Source organism: Anguilla anguilla, chromosome 16, assembly GCF_013347855.1.
Source record: "Anguilla anguilla isolate fAngAng1 chromosome 16, fAngAng1.pri, whole genome shotgun sequence".
NCBI lineage: Eukaryota > Metazoa > Chordata > Actinopteri > Anguilliformes > Anguillidae > Anguilla > Anguilla anguilla.
The window spans coordinates 16,866,306-16,887,895 of NC_049216.1; the positions used below are offsets into that span (position 1 = coordinate 16,866,306).

The 21,590-nt window shown below is 49.7% G+C and overlaps 1 protein-coding gene across 2 annotated transcripts in view; it reads right to left on the reverse strand.

Annotated features, from left to right (window-relative positions):
• Positions 1 to 21,590, reverse strand: part of rasgrf1 (Ras protein specific guanine nucleotide releasing factor 1) — a 41,134-nt gene that overhangs the window by 6,878 nt on the left and 12,666 nt on the right. Inside the window, exons 2-22 of one of the 2 annotated variants that reach the window (XM_035396649.1) lie at positions 20,316 to 20,422; positions 15,709 to 15,856; positions 14,641 to 14,733; positions 13,845 to 14,098; positions 13,282 to 13,361; positions 11,803 to 11,996; positions 11,406 to 11,515; positions 10,585 to 10,703; positions 9,263 to 9,423; positions 8,664 to 8,727; positions 8,079 to 8,221; positions 7,815 to 7,897; positions 7,383 to 7,631; positions 5,334 to 5,707; positions 4,465 to 4,584; positions 2,825 to 2,995; positions 2,385 to 2,491; positions 2,143 to 2,255; positions 1,689 to 1,749; positions 600 to 706; positions 97 to 181 (exon numbers count right to left, since the gene is read on the reverse strand). In XM_035396649.1, coding sequence (XP_035252540.1) covers positions 97 to 181; positions 600 to 706; positions 1,689 to 1,749; positions 2,143 to 2,255; positions 2,385 to 2,491; positions 2,825 to 2,995; positions 4,465 to 4,584; positions 5,334 to 5,707; positions 7,383 to 7,631; positions 7,815 to 7,897; positions 8,079 to 8,221; positions 8,664 to 8,727; positions 9,263 to 9,423; positions 10,585 to 10,703; positions 11,406 to 11,515; positions 11,803 to 11,996; positions 13,282 to 13,361; positions 13,845 to 14,098; positions 14,641 to 14,733; positions 15,709 to 15,856; positions 20,316 to 20,422 — 2,943 coding nt within the window. The remainder of the gene's footprint in view (positions 1 to 96; positions 182 to 599; positions 707 to 1,688; positions 1,750 to 2,142; positions 2,256 to 2,384; positions 2,492 to 2,824; positions 2,996 to 4,464; positions 4,585 to 5,333; positions 5,708 to 7,382; positions 7,632 to 7,814; positions 7,898 to 8,078; positions 8,222 to 8,663; positions 8,728 to 9,262; positions 9,424 to 10,584; positions 10,704 to 11,405; positions 11,516 to 11,802; positions 11,997 to 13,281; positions 13,362 to 13,844; positions 14,099 to 14,640; positions 14,734 to 15,708; positions 15,857 to 20,315; positions 20,423 to 21,590) is intronic. The other variant, XM_035396650.1, reaches the window with a different exon arrangement.

The window sequence follows — 21,590 nt, forward strand, 5'->3', positions numbered from 1 at the left end:
TAGTACAGGGGTTAACTCCCTGAATTTCTCTCACAAGCACAGACAGCCCTTTCACCGCTCGGTCACATGGTCGGTGGGACCTCTGTTGACACTTACATCGTTGAAATGCTTGGTGGTTTTCATTATGTAGGGAGTCTTCTCATTTTTGTCGGTCTTCATCCAGCCCTGGCCAAAGAACTCTCTGTGGAACAATGTGATAATGAACCAGGAGGATATCACACAGTCGTCACACAAGAGCAGTTCTACCGGAATACTCCCTTACATTTGGCCCGTGTTCACTTCAGCACCCAGAGGACGTGAGCCCATCTCACACTAGCTTGTAAGTGACGTCTTCTGTCCTATACTCATAAAATATGTCTGTCTGTCTCGTATGTTCACCCATAGGAGATATCTGTTTGTCTCATATGTTCACACATAGGAGACATGTCTGTATATGTTCAGTCACAGGGGATATGTCTGTGTGTCTCATTTGCTCAGTCATAGGAGATATGTCTGTCTGTCTCATATGCTCAGTCATAGAAGACATGTCTGTGTGTCTCATATGCTCAGTCATAGAAGACATGTCTGTTTGCCAGTGTCAGCGTTTGTGACCCACTCACTCGTAAGGGATGACCTTGAACACTAGATGGTCCAGCAGGGTCAGCTGCTCAGCGATCTCAAGGGCAGAGTGGCACTCAAACGGCTCTGACTTCACACACTCAACCTGCTAAATGCACAGACACACACACACACACACACAGGAAATTCAAACTCCTCATCACTATGGCCTCACTAGTAGTCATAATTGTGTCAGAAGCCTTCAATGTCTTGATCCTATTATCCAAATGATTTTAGGCCAGTTTCCATCACAACATTAGTAATGAAATCCTTTGAGAATTTTGTGAAGAAATAATTATTGAAAATAACCCAACACTTGGATCCACTAATGTTTGCTTACAGGGCTAAGCGGGGGTGCAACTGCCACACTGTTAAACATGGTATTGAAACATCTAGCAGGTTCAAACACATATTTTAGCAAAAAAAAACAAAACTTATTACCAATTTTTAGTTGGGATTTTAATATTGTTGGTTGGATAATGGATTTTTTTACACAGAGAACACAGAAAGTTAAGGTAAATAGCTGTCTCTCTGTTCTATTGGGCTCTTCTACAGGGACACCACAGGGCTGTGTGCTTTCACCCCTGCTGTACATTCTGTACACTAATGACTGCCATAGTCAGCATAAAGACAGACATAGAGTGAAATTTGCTGATGACTCCGTCATTGTTAGCCTGTTGGATGAAATGGACACCTGTCATGGGCCTGTTCTGGATGACTTTGTACAGTGGTGTGATGAAGCCTTTCTAGAGCCTAATGTTTTAAAAACAAAAATATGACCTATGCATATTACATGCACAAACAATAATGATTAAGGGCCATTAAGTAGAACGTGTAGAGAGGTACAAGTATCTGGGCACTATTATTGATTGTAAGTTGTCCTTTGATGTAAACGCTTGATTCTTTTATGTTTTTGTACAGTATTTGATCTTAATGCTGCACATCAATTGGCCAAGGATACAGATAAAGATGGTTTATCGACAGGTTTATCCCCACAACGGTTTATCTCCAGACCATGGTGTGTTGGAATGTTCTGACAGTTTATCTAAAGACCCCAGCGGTCTGTGTGTGTAGATGAGCAGGAAGCTCACCAGCTGCGCTATCTCCTCCATGCTAAGCTGGCTGTCACCTGGATCTTCCTGGGTCAGCGTTCTGCAGAGGCACATGGGAAAGTCTCACACGCCAGCCTCAATCTGGGGGTTCACCCCTGCACTCAGAGCTCAGACATCATCGAGGGTTATAAAACAGTCAGTTAACAGGCTGAACGGACATGCTGGCCGTTTAGTGGGAAACCTGACCACGGCCTTGTGAATGAGGTAAAGGACTGAAACGCAGTTTGAGTGAAAGCATTTCGCCCCCAGGGAAAATGCTTGGTCAGACATGTTGTGTCACGCATGCACCAAGCTGGAGCTGTCGCTTATTTTAAAAAGGGGAAAATCGCTTCTGATGTCCAACCAAGCACCGTCCCTGGGTTTAGCCCATTAGCAGAGCAGGGAGGGAACGGTGGTGTGATGTGGTTAGGCGCAGGCGGGTGCTGGGCTGGACCTGATGATGTTGGCGGCTGCTTTCCTCTCCTGGGTCAGGAGCTCGGGGTCGTGCATCACCTCCTCCAGGAAGCTGATCACCTTCTGCTTCAGCTCTGTGTTAGTCTCAAAGTCCTGGGGTCAAAGTTCAAATCACACACAAAATCCTCAGCAGCACACTCAGCTAATCTCGCGATTTCCCACCACTCCAGAAATTTCCACATTGCCTGGACCTAGGGGCCAGAGAGGGGCGCAGTGCCGTACCTGTGAATGCTTGGACACCCAGTGCCGCAGGACGTTGAGGACCCGGTTGGTCGCAGCTCTGCGGATGATGAACTCTTTATCTCCATTCCTCTGGTCTGTGGGAAACCCTACCAACAGTCCACACAAACACGCATTTTACACACACGCATTTTACATGTACGCATTTTAGGGATACTGTACATAACTGTTGGAGAGTAAGACTGCCTCAGAAAGGGCAACGATAAGAAAATATAATTCATAATTTTGATGTACTATTGAGCAGGCGCATAGAACAGTAATTAAACAGCTGGGGTTGGTATGTAGATTCAGACACTTCTCTCTCTCTGAGATGTGACGGTGGGGAATGGCAGACCGATGGGGGGCGGGGAATGGCGAACCGAGGGGGGGACGGGGTCTGGCAGACCGACAAGGTTGGGGGGGGGGGGGGTTGGCGGACTGACCCGTGCTGGCCAGGGACATGCGGCGGTACTTCTCCTTGGTGGGCGTGCCCTCGTTGGCGCCCGCAGTGGCGATGGCGAAGGCGGAGGCCGCTGACAGGGCGCTGCGGGTGCTGTCCAGCTCCCGGCAGGACGACACCACCATGCCGTTGTTGTAGGAGAACAGGGAGAATTCTGGGAAAGAGGCAGTGGCTGAAGGTCAGAGCAGTAGGCAATCTGGCAGGTGTCCGCTCAATCAGGGGATGACATTTACTGAAAAATGTTTTGGGCTCCTGATGTGGGGTCCACCAGTAATGGGGAAAAGGCATATCGAGAAAGAAAGGCGAGGGAGTAATACATCGACTATTTTATTAACTTGCATGTTGTTACCTGTAAATCAGTACCTCAAAAAAAATTCTGAACACAACCAAATATATACTGTAAAGATATTTAGAAATAAATATGTGACTTAAGTGCTGAAGTTGTAAGATGTAATGACAGTTTGGTTGTGTTTTTACTTTTTTTCATATTTTTGAGGTATCAAATTATAGGTACATGCAATGGGATTTAAACTGAACTGTACGCATCAGTGAGAATTCCCCCAGGTTACCGTTATAAAATTGTATTTGTCCAGCAGAGGGCAGCACAAGACCTAGAAACATAAACAAATCCTTCTCTTCGTTTGTTTTTTATTTTCGCAGGGTACCAGGCAGACATTACCTGAAGCATTAAATGACTTCCAAGTTGTTACTAAATGCGGACGCTCATTTAATTCCCTCTGGGGGAGTTCCCTCGCACCGAGATGTCCCAGGACATGCAAACAGTTCCCTCCCGGGCATTTAGGGGCTTATTATTCCATCATGTGACAGCGCACTGTACCTTAAATACAGATAGCGAGCATGCTAACGGCCTTTTTGTTTTTTTTAAAGGAGAGCGCTGTGTGTCTGCTGAGGTACGGAGCTCAGCCACACGGGGCTGGGTGAACCTGCAGACAGCCGTACCCCGCGGCAGCGACATCGCTTGCTCGCTCACGCACGCCCGCCCGCCACCGGGGGCGGCGGAGAAGCACACAGATGGTTGCTAAGGTACGAGTTTTCCTACCTCCTACTCACACACGGATCTGCTGTTCCCGGTGCAGAGCGTCTTTTTTATTTATTTATTTTTTTCATGCAGAGCAGGAGGAGAGCTTCGTGAATCGATTAGCACACTGTGTCTCCACAAAGAGACGCACGATTCACGCCGCATCCCGGTCGCACAAGCACTTCTTCCCCACAGATACGACAGCTAGCTATGTACCATAACAGAGTCATAATTTGGTTGTTCGAGACCAGGTTTGACACCATACATAGTGGATGCTCTCTAGTCTAGACAATAGGGATAATAACAAGCTTAGATGCGCTGAATGGCCTGTTTGCATCATCAAAAATTGCAGTGTTGTCATTCTGAATGTATTCTCGTTAATAAGATATAAATTCCACAGATTCCCCTTCACGTCAGTCAAACATGCGCCTTGGGGCCCTGCAAGAACAAGAGTGTTTGCGTGTGAAGCCATTCATAAGTCGGGCTTGGCTCGTGAGTTATGCACAGGTGGTGTGACAGCGTGGTGCGGAGGGCTTTTGGGCCAATCGCAGCACCCCGCCCTCCGCGGCGACGGCCGGCAGTACCTGAGGAGTTTTTGCACTTCACGTTTTTCGGGGTGGTGGGGGACTTGGTGGGGGAGGTCTCTGGCTCGGCCTCGTCGCTCTGGTGCTGCTCGCTGTCGCCCTCCTCCCTCTCGGAGATGTCTGCGCAGAAACGGGGACAGAAAGGACCGTTGAGACGGCTCATCCCCCATTTCGGCTCATCCCCCATTTCGGCTCATCCCCCATTTCGGCTCATCCCAGCAGAGGATGCGCACGGCGCGTCGCTGAGAGGGACCAGCTACAGCGCGCACGTGCTCTTTAACAAAATTTGGGCTGTCCTCAGATGAACTCGCCCCACGCTGCTTTGCCAGACAGGCGTACAGCTGTGACCGAGCCTGGGTGCCAGTCTGCTGCTGCTACATTAGCCTTTCAGGGAACTGAAAGCGGGGCAGCCTTCCAGAGGTTTTACCTCTGGTGTCCGACAACCCAGACTTTGCGTTTGTGCCACTGACTGACTGTTAAAATTAATACGGAGGGCTGCACCAGTCAAAAAGCACAGGGATAGGTAATCAGCTGCTTCTCATACCTATTCATTATTTAACAGCACCGTGTTTGCTTTTGAACTGGCTCCTGTCTGTTCCACAACCGTCAGCTTGGAAGGCTCATATTAGCAAGCAATCGAAATGCTGCTTTGTTACAAACAAAAAATAGCTGTTTCCTTAACCAGATTCAACAACAGTACTGTTCCAAAGATGTAAACGGAGAAAAGCAGGAGATGAGATTTAATTGGACAGCAGTGGGAGGATGGGGGGGTTTTCCCTGACCGAAGGAGAGGGGATTCTGAGGAAAGAGAAGCCCACGCGGATCGGCGCTCCGGGGGGGTGGGGGGTCGGGGGGGGCGCGGCGCTGACCTTGTTTGCACAGCGACGGCTCCTCAGCCCTGTCGGCCTTGGTGCCCTCGGCCTCGTCGGCCATCTTGTTGGCCATGGAGCTGGACACGTAGAGCTTGTTGATGTCCAGCGTGGTCTTGCTGAAGGGAGACACGCTGGAGTACATGCTTGCATAGCCGTTGGGGGAGCAGCCGAGGGCCGCCAGGTCCAGGGCCTTGCCCCCCGTGATGATGGGGATGTTGAGGGACAGCTTGCGCCGGCGGTTCGGGGAGGAGGACTTGGTGATGGAGAGCGGGGGCGGGGAGGAGAACTTGCGGCTGGCCCGCGGGGATTTCGGGGGCTCGCCGTACAGCAGCTTGTTGTTCTGGCTGCTGGCGAAGAACAGCTCCAGCGACCTGCGCGGGGGGGGGAGGGGACAGGCGGAGGGGTTATTTTTAAATCCGTTCATTTAAACAAAACAAACAAAAAAACAGCAAAAAGAAAAACCACAGTCAAGAAAACGTGTGCTTGTGCGAGCACTGCAGCTTCCTCAAAGGGCTGAGGATCGCTTAGCAATAGCAGACGAAACAAAGCCGACAAACGAGCGAACGAGCGAGCGAACGAACGCGGTGAAAGGACGAGGATCCGCGCAGGTTTCACAGGGAGGGAGACGCGCGATACTTTTCTTTTAAGACGGAGCGCTGCAGAAATGCCTCTCCCACACACGGGAGTGCAGCCCCCTCTCCATGCCCATAAATAGACAGCGCAGTGACAGCGCGGGGTGGCAAGGGTGCTGCCAACGGCAACCGAACGGGGGCGGCCGACGGGGACGCGCGGTCCGTCACAGGAGCCGGGAGAGGGAGGGGAGGGGAGGGGGGGGGGGGCTGCTGCTGCAGGGAGTGTGGGCGGGAGGGAATCTCCAGCTCCTACGTCCGCGTCTGCGCTGCAGAACTACAGAAGGGACTGGATGCGAAAGTGTTGCCATAAATATTTAATGGTATGGATTATAGATTCTCCGCAGACGGCTGGGGGTGGGTGCAGGGGCGTTGGGGGGGGGGGAGGGGGGGAGGGGGGGGGTCCTGAAGCCAGGCGGCCAGTTGCTATGTCAACGGTCGCTGTGGTGATGGTGTAAGAGGTAGGTGGGTTGGGACGTGGGGGGATTTCTTTGCGAGGTCTGGCCAGTCAGGAGACAGAAGAGAGGAGAGACTGTTGCTGTCTCACTGTTTCCCACAGCTTGACGAGGCTGGCTCATTATACCACTTTCCCACTATAGAGCGGAACCAGGCTGGCTCATTATACCCCTTTCCCACTGTAGAGCTGAACCAGGCTGGCTCATTATACCCCTTTCCCACTGTAGAGCTGAACCAGGCTGGCTCATTATACCACTTTCCCACTGTAGAGCTGAACCAGGCTGGTTCATTATACCCCTTTCCCACTGTAGAGTTGGAACCAGGCTGGCTCATTATACCCCTTTCCCACTGTAGAGCTGAACCAGGCTGGCTCATTATACCACTTTCCCACTATAGAGCGGAACCAGGCTGGCTCATTATACCCCTTTCCCACTGTAGAGCTGAACCAGGCTGGCTCATTATACCCCTTTCCCACTGTAGAGCTGAACCAGGCTGGCTCATTATACCACTTTCCCACTATAGAGCGGAACCAGGCTGGCTCATTATACCCCTTTCCCACTGTAGAGTTGGAACCAGGCTGGCTCATTGTACCCTTTTCCCACTGTAGAGTTGGAACCAGGCTGGTTCATTATACCTCTTTCCCACTGTAGAGCGGAACCAGGCTGGCTCATTATACCTCTTTCCCACTGTAGAGCGGAACCAGGCTGGCTCATTATACCACTTTCCCACTGTAGAGCTGGAATCAGGCTGGCTAATTATGACCCTGTGTACAGTATTTGTGTGTGTGTGTGTTTGCGTGTGTGTGCGTGTGTGTATGTGCGCGTGTGCATGTGTGTATGTGCGTGTGTGTATGTGCGTGTGTGTATGTGCGCGTGTGTGTGTGTGTGTGTATGCGTGCATGTGTATCTGTGCGTGCGTGCATGCGTGCGTGTGTGTATGTTCCTGTGTGTAGCTGACTCACCGGGCGGGGATGGCGCTGATGGGCTTCTTGTAGATGGCGATGAGCTTGTCGAGCACCACGTGGGCGCTGGTGAACACCCTGTACGAGTGCAGGAAGGTGTTGAGAAAGTCGATGGACAGGAAGCGCAGGTCAGTGAGCCGCTCCAGCAGCCTCTCCACGCTGGCGTAGCGGATCTGCAGCACTTTGCACGAGTTCATCATCTTACTGAAGCGGATGTCCACATCATCGCAGTACAGGCTGGTGTCTGACCTGCTCACGGCGCACACACACACACACATATGCATACACGCACACACACGCGCGGACACATGCACACACACACACAAGCACACACGTGCACATACACACAGGAGATAAGGTGAGACTTTAATGAGTGACATGTTGGTGTCACACAATCTCTTAAATAATAATTCAAACGGGTGTGGAACTCACTTGATCATCTGTGGCACTGTGACTTTAGAGTTCTCTTCAAACGCGTTCATCATCAGACCATTACACCTGATGTTATCGATGCACTGCACGAGATAAAGAATGATAGAGTGACAGTGGGAAAGAGAGAGAAATAGAGAGAGAGAGAGAGAGAGATAGAGAGAGAATGAGGGAAAGAAAGAGATAGAGAGAGAGAGAGGACAATTAAAGAACTTTCCAGAAGCTCCGAGCTCAGGGGTATGTCACTGTCGCGGTGCAGAATGATACCTGACTGATGTCGCTGGTCCAGGCAGATTTCTCCTGTCGTGACGAGGCCACCAGGATGACGGTGAAGGACTGGCTGTCCTTGGGCTCCACCACCACCTTGAAGTCCAGGTGCTCCATGTCCTGCCCGCTCTTGTCCGTTTTGGCTGAGAAAAGGCAGAGAGGCCGGGCGAGTTCAGTTCACACCATTAATCAGGCTTCTTTTCAGCCGCGGTTTGGGACTGGGGCTGATTGGGCTGTATTACATTAGCGCTTGTGTGCTGTTTAACGTGAGTGTGATTCATCACCATGAAAACAAATAATATTATCTATTGACCAAACAACGTTATGAATATTTAAAAAGCTGCTTGAAGAAGACCAGATAGGTCAGGCTGAATGCACATAGTGGAAGTCGCTGATTTTTTCTTTTTTCTGTTGTCCTTCTGTTTCGAGTGCTGGTCACCCATTCTTTGTAATGCCTGCTGCCGTAGAACTATAAATAGACGGTAATCCCTATTTCACCCCGTGTACGTGGCTGACCTCCTTTCTGTGCGGTTTGTGCCGCGGTGTCGTTGACAGCCGCAAAGCGTAGGGTCAGGCGGTACTCACTCTCGTCCTCCGTCCCCTCCGTCTCCTCCATCAGCGTGCAGTCGATGAGCGAGACCACGCCGTTCTGCGGGAGAAAGGGGCGAAGCACAGCGGTTACGCCCCGGAGACGCGGCTGCACCTTAGTCACCGCGGCGCGTTCACAGGCACACTCACACACAGCACACCTGACTGGCACAGCTCACGCACCGGAAAAGAGGTCCGTGAACTTTATGGAAAAAGTCAGTGAGATAGCGAAGGTACGACACTGTAAACAACTGAAATATAAATGATTATATTATTTACAGTCAAACACCATAATACATTTAACATTTGTTAGATGTAAAGGCTGTTACTGTATGCTCTACATATTGTTACTGTTATTTATCAGGTAAAGCTCTGGTGAGCCAGTTGCGACTATATTACCATAAAATTTAGTGTGTGTGTGTGAGAGAGGAAAAGTGTTGCGCATGCACGTGTATGTGTGTGTGTGTGTGTGTGTGTGTGTGTGTGTGTGCGCGCGCGTGTGTGTGTCTGCATGTGTGTGTGTGTGCGTGTGCTTGTGTGTGTATGCGTGTGTGTGTATGTGTGTGTGCGTGTATGCGTGTGCTTGAATGGTCTACCTTGGTGAGGTGCAGTTTGCCCCCAGAGCCCCTGGTGCAGATGATTAGGTGTTTGGAGAAGAGGAAGCACTGCCTCTCCCCCTCCTTCTTCAGGGACAGAGAGCCCAGGCGCCCGCGTGTGATCTTCCCCTTCTCACTCATGGGGACCTGGATGAGAGAGCCTGCCAGGGGAGGACACATCCACTCACTCACCTGTAGTTTCTGAGTGTGAGGGACAGAGCCACCGCACATGCCTCACAGTCAGAGTCCATGTGCAAGACACAACATGCGTTACAGTGCATGTCAGAGTAGTGGTATGTATAGAGTCTCACAGTGTTAATCTCAGAGTCATGGTACCCATAAGGGATTCACATTGTGTGCATTGGTCACGGTACCCATAAGTCATACGGTAGTGTGTATCAGAGTCATGGTGCGCGTTAGAGACTCATAGTGCACATGTAACCGTCATGGTACAAATAAGAGAGTTACAAAGTGTATGGGAGTCACAGCACGGCTAAGAGAGTCAACTCGTGCACGCATAGCCTATCTGATAGTCAGAGAACAAGTGAGTCACAGCCTGTGTGCGAGACTCGTGCGCACGTGTCACCGCGTTTTCGTGCATCTCGCCGCGGCTGTGAGTCACAAAGCAGCAGACTGAGGAGGTTCACAGCCTCCTTCCGTTAGACTGACACCGGGTTGCGCGGAACTGAGCGATTTCCAGACTCAATGTTCTTTTCTCTCTCCGCAAGGCCACGGCAGCCCATTGAGTACAGTAACCGTGACATTTACAGTCCTCGACTGCTGGATGCCGTCTCACTGCCGTCTAATTACATTCTGGGATGAAAGCGTCGACCTGCTTTCCGGTGCACGCCTGGTAGACAGCGTTGTGAAAGTGCGCAAACCTTTTCGATCGGTTTCACACTGAAGTTAACAAACAATTTGTTGAGTTGCATGTTCTCCCCGTGTCCATGTGTGTTTCCTCTGGGCACTCCAGTTTCCTTCCCACAGTCCAAAGACAGGCTAATTGGAGACTCTAAATTGCCCATAGGTATGAGCGAGTGAATGGTGAGTAAATGGTGTGTGTGCCTTGCGATAGATTGGCGGCCTGTCCAGGGTGTATTCCTGCCTCTCGCCCAATGCATGCTGGGATAGGCTTCACCACCCCTGGCAACCCTGCCCAGGATAAGTAAGTATAGATAATGGATGGATGGATGGTGTTTGTACATAAAGAAACGAACAATTTGCATTTAAGCTCAACATAAGTCTGACTTAGTCGAAGAACAAATGGCAGTTGGATGCAGGCCTGTGTCTGGCAGGGATGTGGAGAGGGTCCACCGGTTTACCTTGTCGGACGAAGGTCTGGCTGGTGTCCAGGAGGACCTCGCAGCCCTCCACGATCATGCGCTCGATGGCCAGGTTCTTCCGGATGTTTTCCGTCTCGCTGACCTCGTCGTGCATGATTCTGTGTGTGTGGGGAGGAGAGGGGGAGAGAGTTCCTTGTTTCAGAGGTCTGGATGGACGGGACAATAATACCACCTAAATGATCATTTTACCTCTGTATGCAGGTATGACATACAATGTGTTTATCTGCTCCAGGGTGCAAGCTGTGGGTTGACGTGTTTCTTAAAGCAGGACTTTCTTAAAGTGTGGGACAGCACCAACCAGTGGGTCATGAGTGGGGTTGAACTGACTTACAAGATGCATGTGAAAAAATTACTTATTGCATAAAATACGCTTTTCATTAATATTCAGACCAATAAAATACTGCACTTATCTAACACTAGTTCTTTACTGATGGTGCATCTTTACTTACTGGTCAGGGAATGGTGTCAGCCAGTGCTGTCACTACTGCTAATGTTAATCTGGTGAATACAGTTATGCTTCTCCTGAATTGTAAATTGCTCCATATAAGAGTGGCTGCCATTTGAATGAATGTAATTAATCACATTAACATCACGTGCGAATGTGTGCATGTACGTGTTACACGTGTGCTGTCTGTTTGTGTGTGTTATGTGTGATGTAAGCGTTATGTGTGACGTGTGTGTTATGTGAGGTGTGACGTGTATATGTGTGTGTGTGCGTTATGTGTGATGTGTGACGTGTATGTGTGTGTGTGTGTGTGTGGCATGTGTGTGCGTGGAGGCACAGACAGGGGGCGCTGTACCTGGACAGCTCCTCCAGTTTGGACTTGGCGTAGTCCAGGCTGTTCCTCTCCACATGCTCATGGGGTGTGTGGGCCAGCAGCTCGTGGAGGGTCAGGATGTAGCGGGGGATCTGCGGAGGGTCACATTGGGGGACAGACAATACGTTGGCCTCTGGCAATTTACATTTGTCAGTAAATTTAACTGCCTAATTTATTTTTCCTTCCAACAATAAATGTAATTGGTTATCGCCATATTGCAAAACAAATAATAATAATAATAACAATACATTATGGTTATGAAGTACCGTTCATATGCTCATAGAGCTGTGTGGAGTAAATGAAGTCAGTGCTGATTGAACTACTGCTCCCCGCCCTCACGGCAGGGCCCACAGACCGGCCCCAGCGGCGGCAGGCTCACCTGGAACATGGGGTAGGTGAGGAAGGTCTCCAGCGTCCGCTCCTCGCAGTCGGGCTTGGCCTCGTACTGCTTCAGCAGCTTGTCGAAGTCGCGGTTCTGCTTGCAGTGGGCCAGGATCTGCAGGCTGTACTGGTGGTTGCGCACAAACTCCTGGTAGATGTTCAGCATGGGCAGCAGGATGTCGAACAGGTCGGCTGCAGGAGGGAGGGGCGAGACTCATGTCAGCCAGTGAGGGAGAGCGGGCGTACCCAACGACACAGAGGATCCTGAATTTCACTCACAGAGGAGGAAAATCCACGTTCAGAAGGTAAAATCTTCCTCAGTTTTTTTGTTCTAATCACCTGGATTTGCTAATTAGCACAATTCCTCAGGAGGTAGGACTAATTAGTGAAATAAGCTGGCTGAGTTTGTAGGTGGCAGGACTTTCTGGCCCCTGGACTTTCCACCTCAAGTGTAAGGAACGCATGGAGATTTAAGAGCACAGGGGCTGCTGGGTGGCTCATCCTGTTAAAGGACATGGGCTGGTACGTAATCCAGACCATTTCAGTGCTGACGGCGGAGGCAGCCCAGCAGGGCGCCGCCATATTGGCTCAAGCCTCACCCTGGTATGACAGGGTTTCATTTGGCCAGGGTGCTAGTGTCGGATCGTGCTGTAGCGATCCCCGCTGGTCGAGTGGGCCCCTGCGAGTGTGTCTGTTAAGCTGTGCGTGAAGTGTCTTCCTTTGACTCACGTCTCTGCAAGCCTGCCTAACAACTACGGTGTGATGAGAAGTGGCAGCTCACATTTTACTCAGCTTTTTTTATTAGCTACCGCAGTTCCCTAGGAAGCTGCAGCTGATATTTTCTCCTTGTCTCTGTGTTATATGTAATGTGATGTACAGTATATACTCTATGCGTAAATGAATGTCATGTAATTGCGTGGAGCAGGGCTGCTTTAGTATTACTGTACAGTATGGCTCAGCATGCACAAGAGCAACAGCTGTGGCATCTGCGCTCTGGTGTACACTTGTGTTAGCCAGTTGCATATGACTTGTACACTCCTGCAGGTCCTGCAAAGTGAGAGGATGTCAGAGGCCTTTTTGGAGGAGAGTGCGTACAAGTATCCACTCCCTCGAACAGAAGCAGGACACTCCAGTGATGAGACTGGCCCAAAAACACAAACAAGCATTCCAGTTTGCGAGAAAAGAACAAATCTGAGGACAGATATTGGTCAAGAAGAGAAGCTTGTGCTTCACATCCTTTAGCTAAGGCCTGAATCATTCGTACCCTGCCGGACAGAGGGGCTCAGCAGAGGCGCCCCCACTCTGCGCAGCGCTGGGCACGGACTGATCCTCTCTGATCCTGACGCTCTACCGAACCGCATGGGCCCTGTTATCCTACCAGACAAGGTAACCCACATCAAAGACACCGCCCCCTGCTGGCTGTACTGGGAGGGGGGGGGTGTGTAAAGGTAGAGGTAGGCGTGGGATTTTCTCTCACCCAGAACCAGCGTTGGCCAGCTCGCTATCCTCGCCTTCAACCCCTGGTAGAATATCTGGTGCAGAAACATGATGGTCTCACTGCAGAACAAAGAAATAAATATTATATATTTACAAAAATTTAAAAAAACTTATTGTGTGTGTGTGTGAAATGAGAATGTGTCTGTATGTCACTTCAATTTTAGTGATATGCTAGCGCAAACAAACTGGCTTTCCTGGTGATAGGGGTGCTTGTCAAAAAAATCCTGATATTGTTCCCACTTAGTGAGGACAGCACCTAAAGTGAGTGCATGATGAGTAGATGAGCTATTATTTTGTGTAATTTCTGTGTGATTGTACTGTATTTTTTATTTCTGAGGTAAGACCAAAGACAAAATTCCTGCCTTTGTTGGACAATAAAGTTCTTTCCTATTCTATTCAATTCTATATTTGAAGAAACATGGTTGCGGTCCATTCCTGGGAGTTACTGTCTTCACTAAGTGGGAAAAACATGGTGCCTATGAATGTGTTTCAATGCGCGTGTGTATCTGTGTGTTTATATGCATGAGTGCCAGTCCCGCGTACCTGTTCAGGAAGATGCTGCTGACGTCGTCGTGGGTGATGGGGGGCTTCTTGGAGCTGGCGGCCATGCGCAGCGGCCGCAGGAAGTTGTTGACCAGGATGTGCAGCTGCTGCACGTACTCGGCCTCCGCCTCCAGCATGCTGAACACCACCTGGTTGCGCTTGCGCATGCTCTCGGCGTGCGGCGAGCGGATGTAGTCCTGGATGATGGTCTTCCACTTCCTGCGACACATCCACCCGCGCAGGAAACTCTGCACCTGAGGGCCAATCAGGTAGTAGCTTTAAACCAGGGCCCCGCCCACAGAACCTCCAAGACCACACAGACTACTCAGAGACTGCAAGGCCCAACCTCAATGCAGTGCTTTTAGCTAAATCTCCCCATTAGAATCTCACACCGATATTATATTTGATACTCTTTTAGATTAAATGTGAATGTACTGTGAGAAGTGTCACAGGATCTTTAACAAAACCTCCTACTGCACAGTATCCGCATAAGTACAAAGGAGGGTTAAACCACACGAGCAAAAACTGGGATGCTGGATGACTATGGAGAGTTCAGAATCAAAACAGATGAAGAGAGCTTGATAACCGGGCACTTCAGCTGGGCCCTGGACACCAACTGTCTCCAGCACTGAGCAGTATGCCCAGAAGCAACTGCTATTCTAACCCCATATGTCACTGTAAATGTGTAAATATGTTTTTTAATTATTCCATTTGTGGGGGACAAAGACCAACAACCCTCTGTTGTCTGGGCCAAAGAAGCAGGCCGTCTCGGAAAGAGGGCAAGGCGCCAGCTTACTTTTTTGATCTTCTTGATCTCCGAGTCATCGTCGCTGGGAGCGGCCGTCGGGTTGGCCTGGATCTTCTCGTTGTCTTTCAGCAGCCCGGCAATCTGGCGCGGGAAAAAAAAAAAAAGAGAGACACTCAGGCGAGAGCCAAGTCCGAACGCTCCGACTTTCTGACTTGCAGCGCGACTTCCTCTCTCTCTCCCTGCCGACCCGCTGCTCTGAATCACACCCAGCTTGGCCTTCGCCGAAAAAAAACGCGCTGCGCGGCGTTACTATCCCTGTCTGCTCGTTCGGCTGACGAGCTCTCTCGCGCCATAGGTGAGGCGCGAGGACAGCGAACGCGCGCCCGCCAAAGGGGTGAGGGTGGGCATTAATCCAGGGTTGGCGGTATGAAAGAGCGGCGGGGGTGGCGGGGTGGGTGGGGGGTTGAGGGCCGCAGCAGCCTGGGCGTTAGCGTCGCCCCCCGTGCGCTTTGTTTCCCCTGAAAGGGTTCGTTAGCGCGTCTCGGGGGCCGCGCCCGGCACAATAGCGGCCGGCTCATGCATATTCCCCTCGCCGTTTCATGCCCGGCCCCGCATTTGCACATTAAAGCGAAACGGCCATTTGATCTGCTTTAAAAAAGAATACAGCCCAGGACAGAGAGGAGAAGAAGAACAAGAAGAAGAAAAACAATCCACGCTACTGGGGCGTTTCGGACCCGAGATGAAAACTAGAGCGCCTAGCCGATGATCTTGGACCTCAGTCGCTGCCCTGCAGGCGGGATATTGACTTATTCCAGGTTACTGTGCTCACCCCCCCACACCCCAAAACCCCACCCTCTGGACCTCAATCACTCAAATATTGACGGTACAATTACAAGAAAGACTCTCAAAACTCGTTCACGAGGGGTTCGAAAGCAGGACTGCTTTTACAGGAATGTGTTTATTCAAGGTCCGGGGCTCCCTGGCTGTGTTGTGCTGCACCGCTATGAACATTTTAATAGACGCTGCTACGCAATCAGCACGGTATTCCGTTCCGATATCAGAAAATCCCAGAAAAATAAGCCGGCCTGCCATTAAAGCAGAATCAGATGAAATTACCTCTGATTTTAGTCGCTCGATCTCGATTTCCCCATCCTCTATCTGTTGTCGAAGTTGCTTAGCAACCGTTTTCTCTGTCTCCACAATCTGGAGTAGGTGGAGATACTTCTGCATGAGGGTCTCATGCTCGGTGGCCAGGTTCCTGTAACTGTACACAGACACACACACGCACAGACAGGCACACACACACACACGCACACACACACACACACACGCACACAGGCACACACACACGCGCACACACACACACGCACACAGGCACACACACACACACACGCACACACACACGCACACAGGCACACACGCACACACACACACACGCACACAGGCACACACACACACACACACACACACACACGCACACAGGCACACACACACGCGCGCACACACACACACACACACACACGCACACAGGCACACACACACACACACACACACACACACACACACACACGCACACACACACACACACACGCACACAGGCACACACGCACACACACACACACGCACACAGGCACACACACACACACACACACACACACACACGCACACAGGCACACACACACACACACACACACACACACACACACACACACACACGCACACAGACACACACACACACACACACACACACGCACACAGGCACACACACACACACACACACACACACACACGCACACAGGCACACACACACACACACACACACGCACACAGGCACACACGCACACACACGCACACACACACACATGCACACACACACACACACGCACACATGCACATACACACGCCCACATACACACACACACACATGCACACACAGGCACACGGACACATGCACACACATTCACCCACATACACACACACACACACACACACATCACACATGTTGAGATACAGTTTTTATCATTTTAAATACAGTACTTTAAAGAATAAGTGCTCTCCTTTTTTATTCACATAGGGGAGATGACCACAGACAGAGATGGGATCACAGTACAGATGACTGGGAATCAAACCCCCAGCCACACAGGGAGAGTCATATACAGGTTGATATTTAGCAAACCTACAGTCATAACAAACTATTCACACAGTAGTTAATCATGTGCAGTTACATTTTAATTACTTGAGAATTACATAATCATATGTATTGATAACCTTACTTTAAGTATGTCCCCATACTTTCTTTATCGCCAAATTTTGAATAACCAATCAGGATTGGAGGCCCATTCCATCAGGGCAACATCCTGCGGCAGAGCGAATCAGAATGAGCGTGATGTCCGCGGCCGGCCGCCACTTTTAAATTCTGCTCACTCTCATACCCTTGAGCTAACACCGGGTCCAGGAAAATCACAGCTGTGCAAATAGCATGTACGTGAAACGCAATTTGCACTGGATATGGACATCTGTTAAGCAAATATGTAATGATAGAACCTAATATGGTACTAATAACAATGCAATTAGTGTGAAAATGACTAAACTGAAACAGGAATTATTCTGTCTCCTGCCACGCTTCTCTTGTCGTAAAGCCGTCAGAAATGGCACCCATCTGAAATGAGGTGTGTGACGTGTCCCTGTTCTTGCGGTCGGATTTAGAAGCACTCCGGGCGGTCGGATGACACGCAGTCGGCACGGTGCTGTGGGAAAAACGCCACGCGAACACCCGACGGACAAACACCGCCTCCTCCTGCGTCCTCCTGCGTCCTCCTGCATATTCCATCTCATCCTTTCACTCCGAAACTGCCTTAACTGCAGAGTTCCCTGATTTAAAAAAATATTAGAACTTAATAAGTTCTCTTGGTGTTATTCTGCTGCAGTGGAGTTTTAAACTCTCCCAGCGGCGGTGGCTAGAGTCGGGCGTGAGACTCCCCATGTTTGAATTTACAACACTCATGACAGCAAAACAACACTGAGTATGGCTGCAGAGAAGTGTGACAGATGTGTGTTTGACTGTGTGTGTGTGCGTGCAGGTGTGCACACGTGTACTTCTGTGTTTGACTGTGTATACGCGGATGCGTGTATAGCATGCATCCATGGAGTATGACTATAGGTGTGTTCACGTGCATGCACAATGTGTGCACATATGTGTGACTATGTGCACATGAATGGGGACTGCCTGAGTATATGTCTGGGGGTATGTGTGTAGGTATGTGACAGTGTGTCGAATGACTGTGTGTGTGTGCTTAATATGTATATGTATTTGTGATGCATGTATGAGCATGTGTGTGCATGTACAACCATGTGTATGCATATGGATGTGTGAAGTATTTGTGGGGAAGGTGGCCTTTGTATACAAAATGCACAAAGATCAAAGGCCTGGAAAGAATATAGATGAGTAAGAACTTAGTCACCTAAGTCCAGAGAATACGGGAGTTTTCAGTGACGTCCCTAGATCACGTCAGGTTGTGATTTGGGTAACGGAGATCCCGTTATCTGGCAAAAGGCGACTTACAGTAGAACTCCCAGAATTCCCGGCACAAAATCCGGGTTAATTACTGTTAATGTGCAGCAGACACCTGTCTCCCCCCCCTGTATTAATGTCACACAGGTGTGAACCGCAGTCGGGCCCCCTTCTCGTGGAGTGGCTTATTCCCGCACACTCCGTCACTTCGAGGGCGCACGCAATTCAAACGCAAACATTCCCACATTCACCTGTCGCCGTATCTCGGCGGAATGCATTCTCGCTCTGCGGCGAGACACAGAGGAGGAAGTTAGACTCTCCGGTCAGTCAGAATGAAACACGACTGACACCATGGGTTGTGTCTGATTGGTCAGGCAGTGGTAAAGGTACCTGCCTTTTCATGTTCAAAGTTCTTTTCTCTCTTTTTGGGTCAGTCTTATTGCATGCTGTATCCAGCCACCAAAATATAAAAAAAGATTAACTAGATATCAATACATTTATAACACATTAGTTTTATATAGTATTTTGGTTGTACAGTAAAACAGTGTTTTGCAAAGGTTTTTCATAAGCTTTGTGAATCTGTTCTACTTTCCATTTAATGTCAGTGAAAGCATTTGGGTTCACATAAACATTTGCTGACACTAATCACAGTTCAAAGACACAAATGTTTATAATCTTTGTACAGTGCATTTTGCTTTCATTCCTACAACTTGTGCAGTTTATTTAACTGTATTGAAATAATTCAACTGAATATAAATTTGTGTGATTGTATAAAAATAAGTGAGTCTGACTAGGAGATGCACAATATCAACAAACAGGTTTAGAACAGACACCAAAATGCAGTGCAGCCAATTTGCTTACAAGCATTTTTTCTAACGCAGTAGCGATGTTTTTGAGCTATTTTTAATATGTATGTAGATTAATCTATACACAGGGGTTTCTCGTGCATTTCTGCAGGACCATGTTTTAGTAAACTTGGCAGCTACCTTCGTTTTATGGTTCTATTGTTGCAGAGCTGCTATGAAACTGCCATTATATTACATTATCAGCATTCAATGATTGCCAGTCCAAGGACAGGTAGTGTAATGGCCGACTCTGCTTCGTTAGAGAAAAAACGGGAAAAGTTCATTGATTTATCCATGAAACACTTGATAAATCAAGTATGATGATTTCATTCATTTATCAAATGAACTTTTTTCTTGAGTATGCTGCATTTTATTAATGTCACTAAAACAATGACCCAGCGATAGACTGGCGGCCTGTCCAGGGTGTATTTCTGCCTCTTGACCAATGCATGCTGGGATAGGCTCCAGCACCCCCTGTAACCCTGCCCAGGATAAGCGGGTATGGATAATGGATGGGCAGATGGATGGACGGATTAAAACAATGGTATCTGTAACTTGATAAATGCAAACAGATTCTTTGGACTGAAGCTCACTTGCCCTTTATAATGCGTTTCTTTGGAAGAACACAGGCTGGAGTGTGTTTGAGGGGACCGAAAGTCGACCGAAAGACGAAATGCATTTCCTGTGGAGAATGGGAGGTGGAGTGCCGTGCTCGAGTGGACCGTCAGATGGAACGAGCTCCTCGAGTGGACCATAACGCGGAACGCACTTCCTGAGTGGACCGCAAGCACCGGTTTCTGAAGCAGTCTGGCAGTGTGTCACAGCGGCTAAGGAACGGCAACGGTAAACACAGGGATCCAGGCTCTTTAGAGCTCTGCTGTGGCACTGCGCACAAAGGAATTACCCCAGAACCCATCCGCCAGAATCGGGGCTAAGGTGAGCAATGGAAGCCAGGTACGTAGCACCGCACCCCGCTATCTGAAACCAATGCCTGATAGCTGATACAGTCTGCCCTGTCAATAAAGGGTTTTCGACATACTTGTTCCTGGTTATGGTTATATGGTTATGGTTATACACTTTGTTTTACGTCGCTCTGGATAAGAGCATCTGCCAAATGCCTGTAATGTAATGTAATGTAAAAATGGCCACTGAGTGTGCAAATGTGATAAATAGCTTTTTTACTTGACTAAAAACTTGTAGACATGTAACACTGTCTTTGGGATGGACTATATAAGTGTCTCTTGCTTAGCAGCACACCTGCTCTGTCCCCTTGCGTACAGCATGGACTCATTGTTGAGGCTGTGTGTAACTGTACTAGGCTGGCGGCAGGGCGCGGAGATGGTGGGAGATGGCGGGAAGGCCCTTACCTGGCGTGTGTTATTGCCGCCACCCACTCGTCGCAGTCCTTCACGTCCTCCGAGCGCAGCTCCAGGGCCTTCTGGTTGTCGTGGTTGAAGCTGATGGTGAAGTAGTACTGTGGAGACACACGGAGGAGGGCTCAGTCAGGAGAGAGGGTGGGAGGGGCTCCCGTGCGGCTTGGCCAATGAAGGCACTCGCCACCGCTGCAGGCTGGGCCCTACGGCCGCAAAGCTCAAACTTTGGGTTCCATGATGTCATCTGCTGGCTATGCCCAGGAGTTTTGAGGGCCTCACGTTTAAGTCAGACAGGACTCCATGGGTTACCAGTAAAGCAATACCTCCTATGACACAGAAGGTTACCACCGGCAACCAGCTGTCGCCAGCGAGAGAAACTCCTCCCCCTCTGATCTGCGCCAGCTCTCTCCAGCAGTACCGCGTGGGCCACGGGGCGGCGGTGCAAACGCAGGGGCTGCGTGCAGGGGGACTGCACGTGATCCGGGGGCGTCGCCCCCGTCGTGCGGGTCCTGGCGGGGCAGCGGTAACTCGCCAGGCACAATAGACACAATTCCAATTTAAGAAAAAAAAACAGGGAAGCAGAAAAGTGTCCCCGTGGAGACGGAGCACACCCAGCCTTTCAATCCACATGCGCCGAACACCTGTTCGCCACGGGAGCCGGGCATTAAGAGGAACCCCGGAGTGAGTCTACTATAAAATAACAACCCGGGGAAAGTGCTTAGTCGAACCCGCAGCACAGCGACGCTTTATTAACCTGTCTGGCAAGGGCCATTGGCTTAGGCAAGCGTTTGGAAACCATGCCAAACCTAAGAGTTTTTTTTCTAATAATCACTGACCAATTGGAGCACATTATTACAATAGGTCTAGTCATTGTCTCACATTCTGATTTGCCGGTGCTCTCATGTCACCTCTGTGCCACATGCAGCAGCACGCGGAGCACTGAGGGTGAGGGCATGCACGCCTTCTTGGACTGGCAGCTCTTTCGTACACTATGTCCTGTAGCTTAGGACATTATTGGAAAGCCATCGTCCCTCAAATGAGAGACATCTCTCTCACCGACATCAGCTGGAGGCCTGTATGTGCCTGGTGTGCGAATGGGAGGAGTCAACAGGTATTACCCAATGAATCATGCCCAAATGAAACCCACCCTACCCTGATTGGATGAAACCTGCTGTGACTCACCACCATAGATTCCCCATCATTGTCAGCTAATGACAATAAGGGAGCCCTCAGTCAGAATTATAGCAAGAAAGATCTCGTAGTTATCAG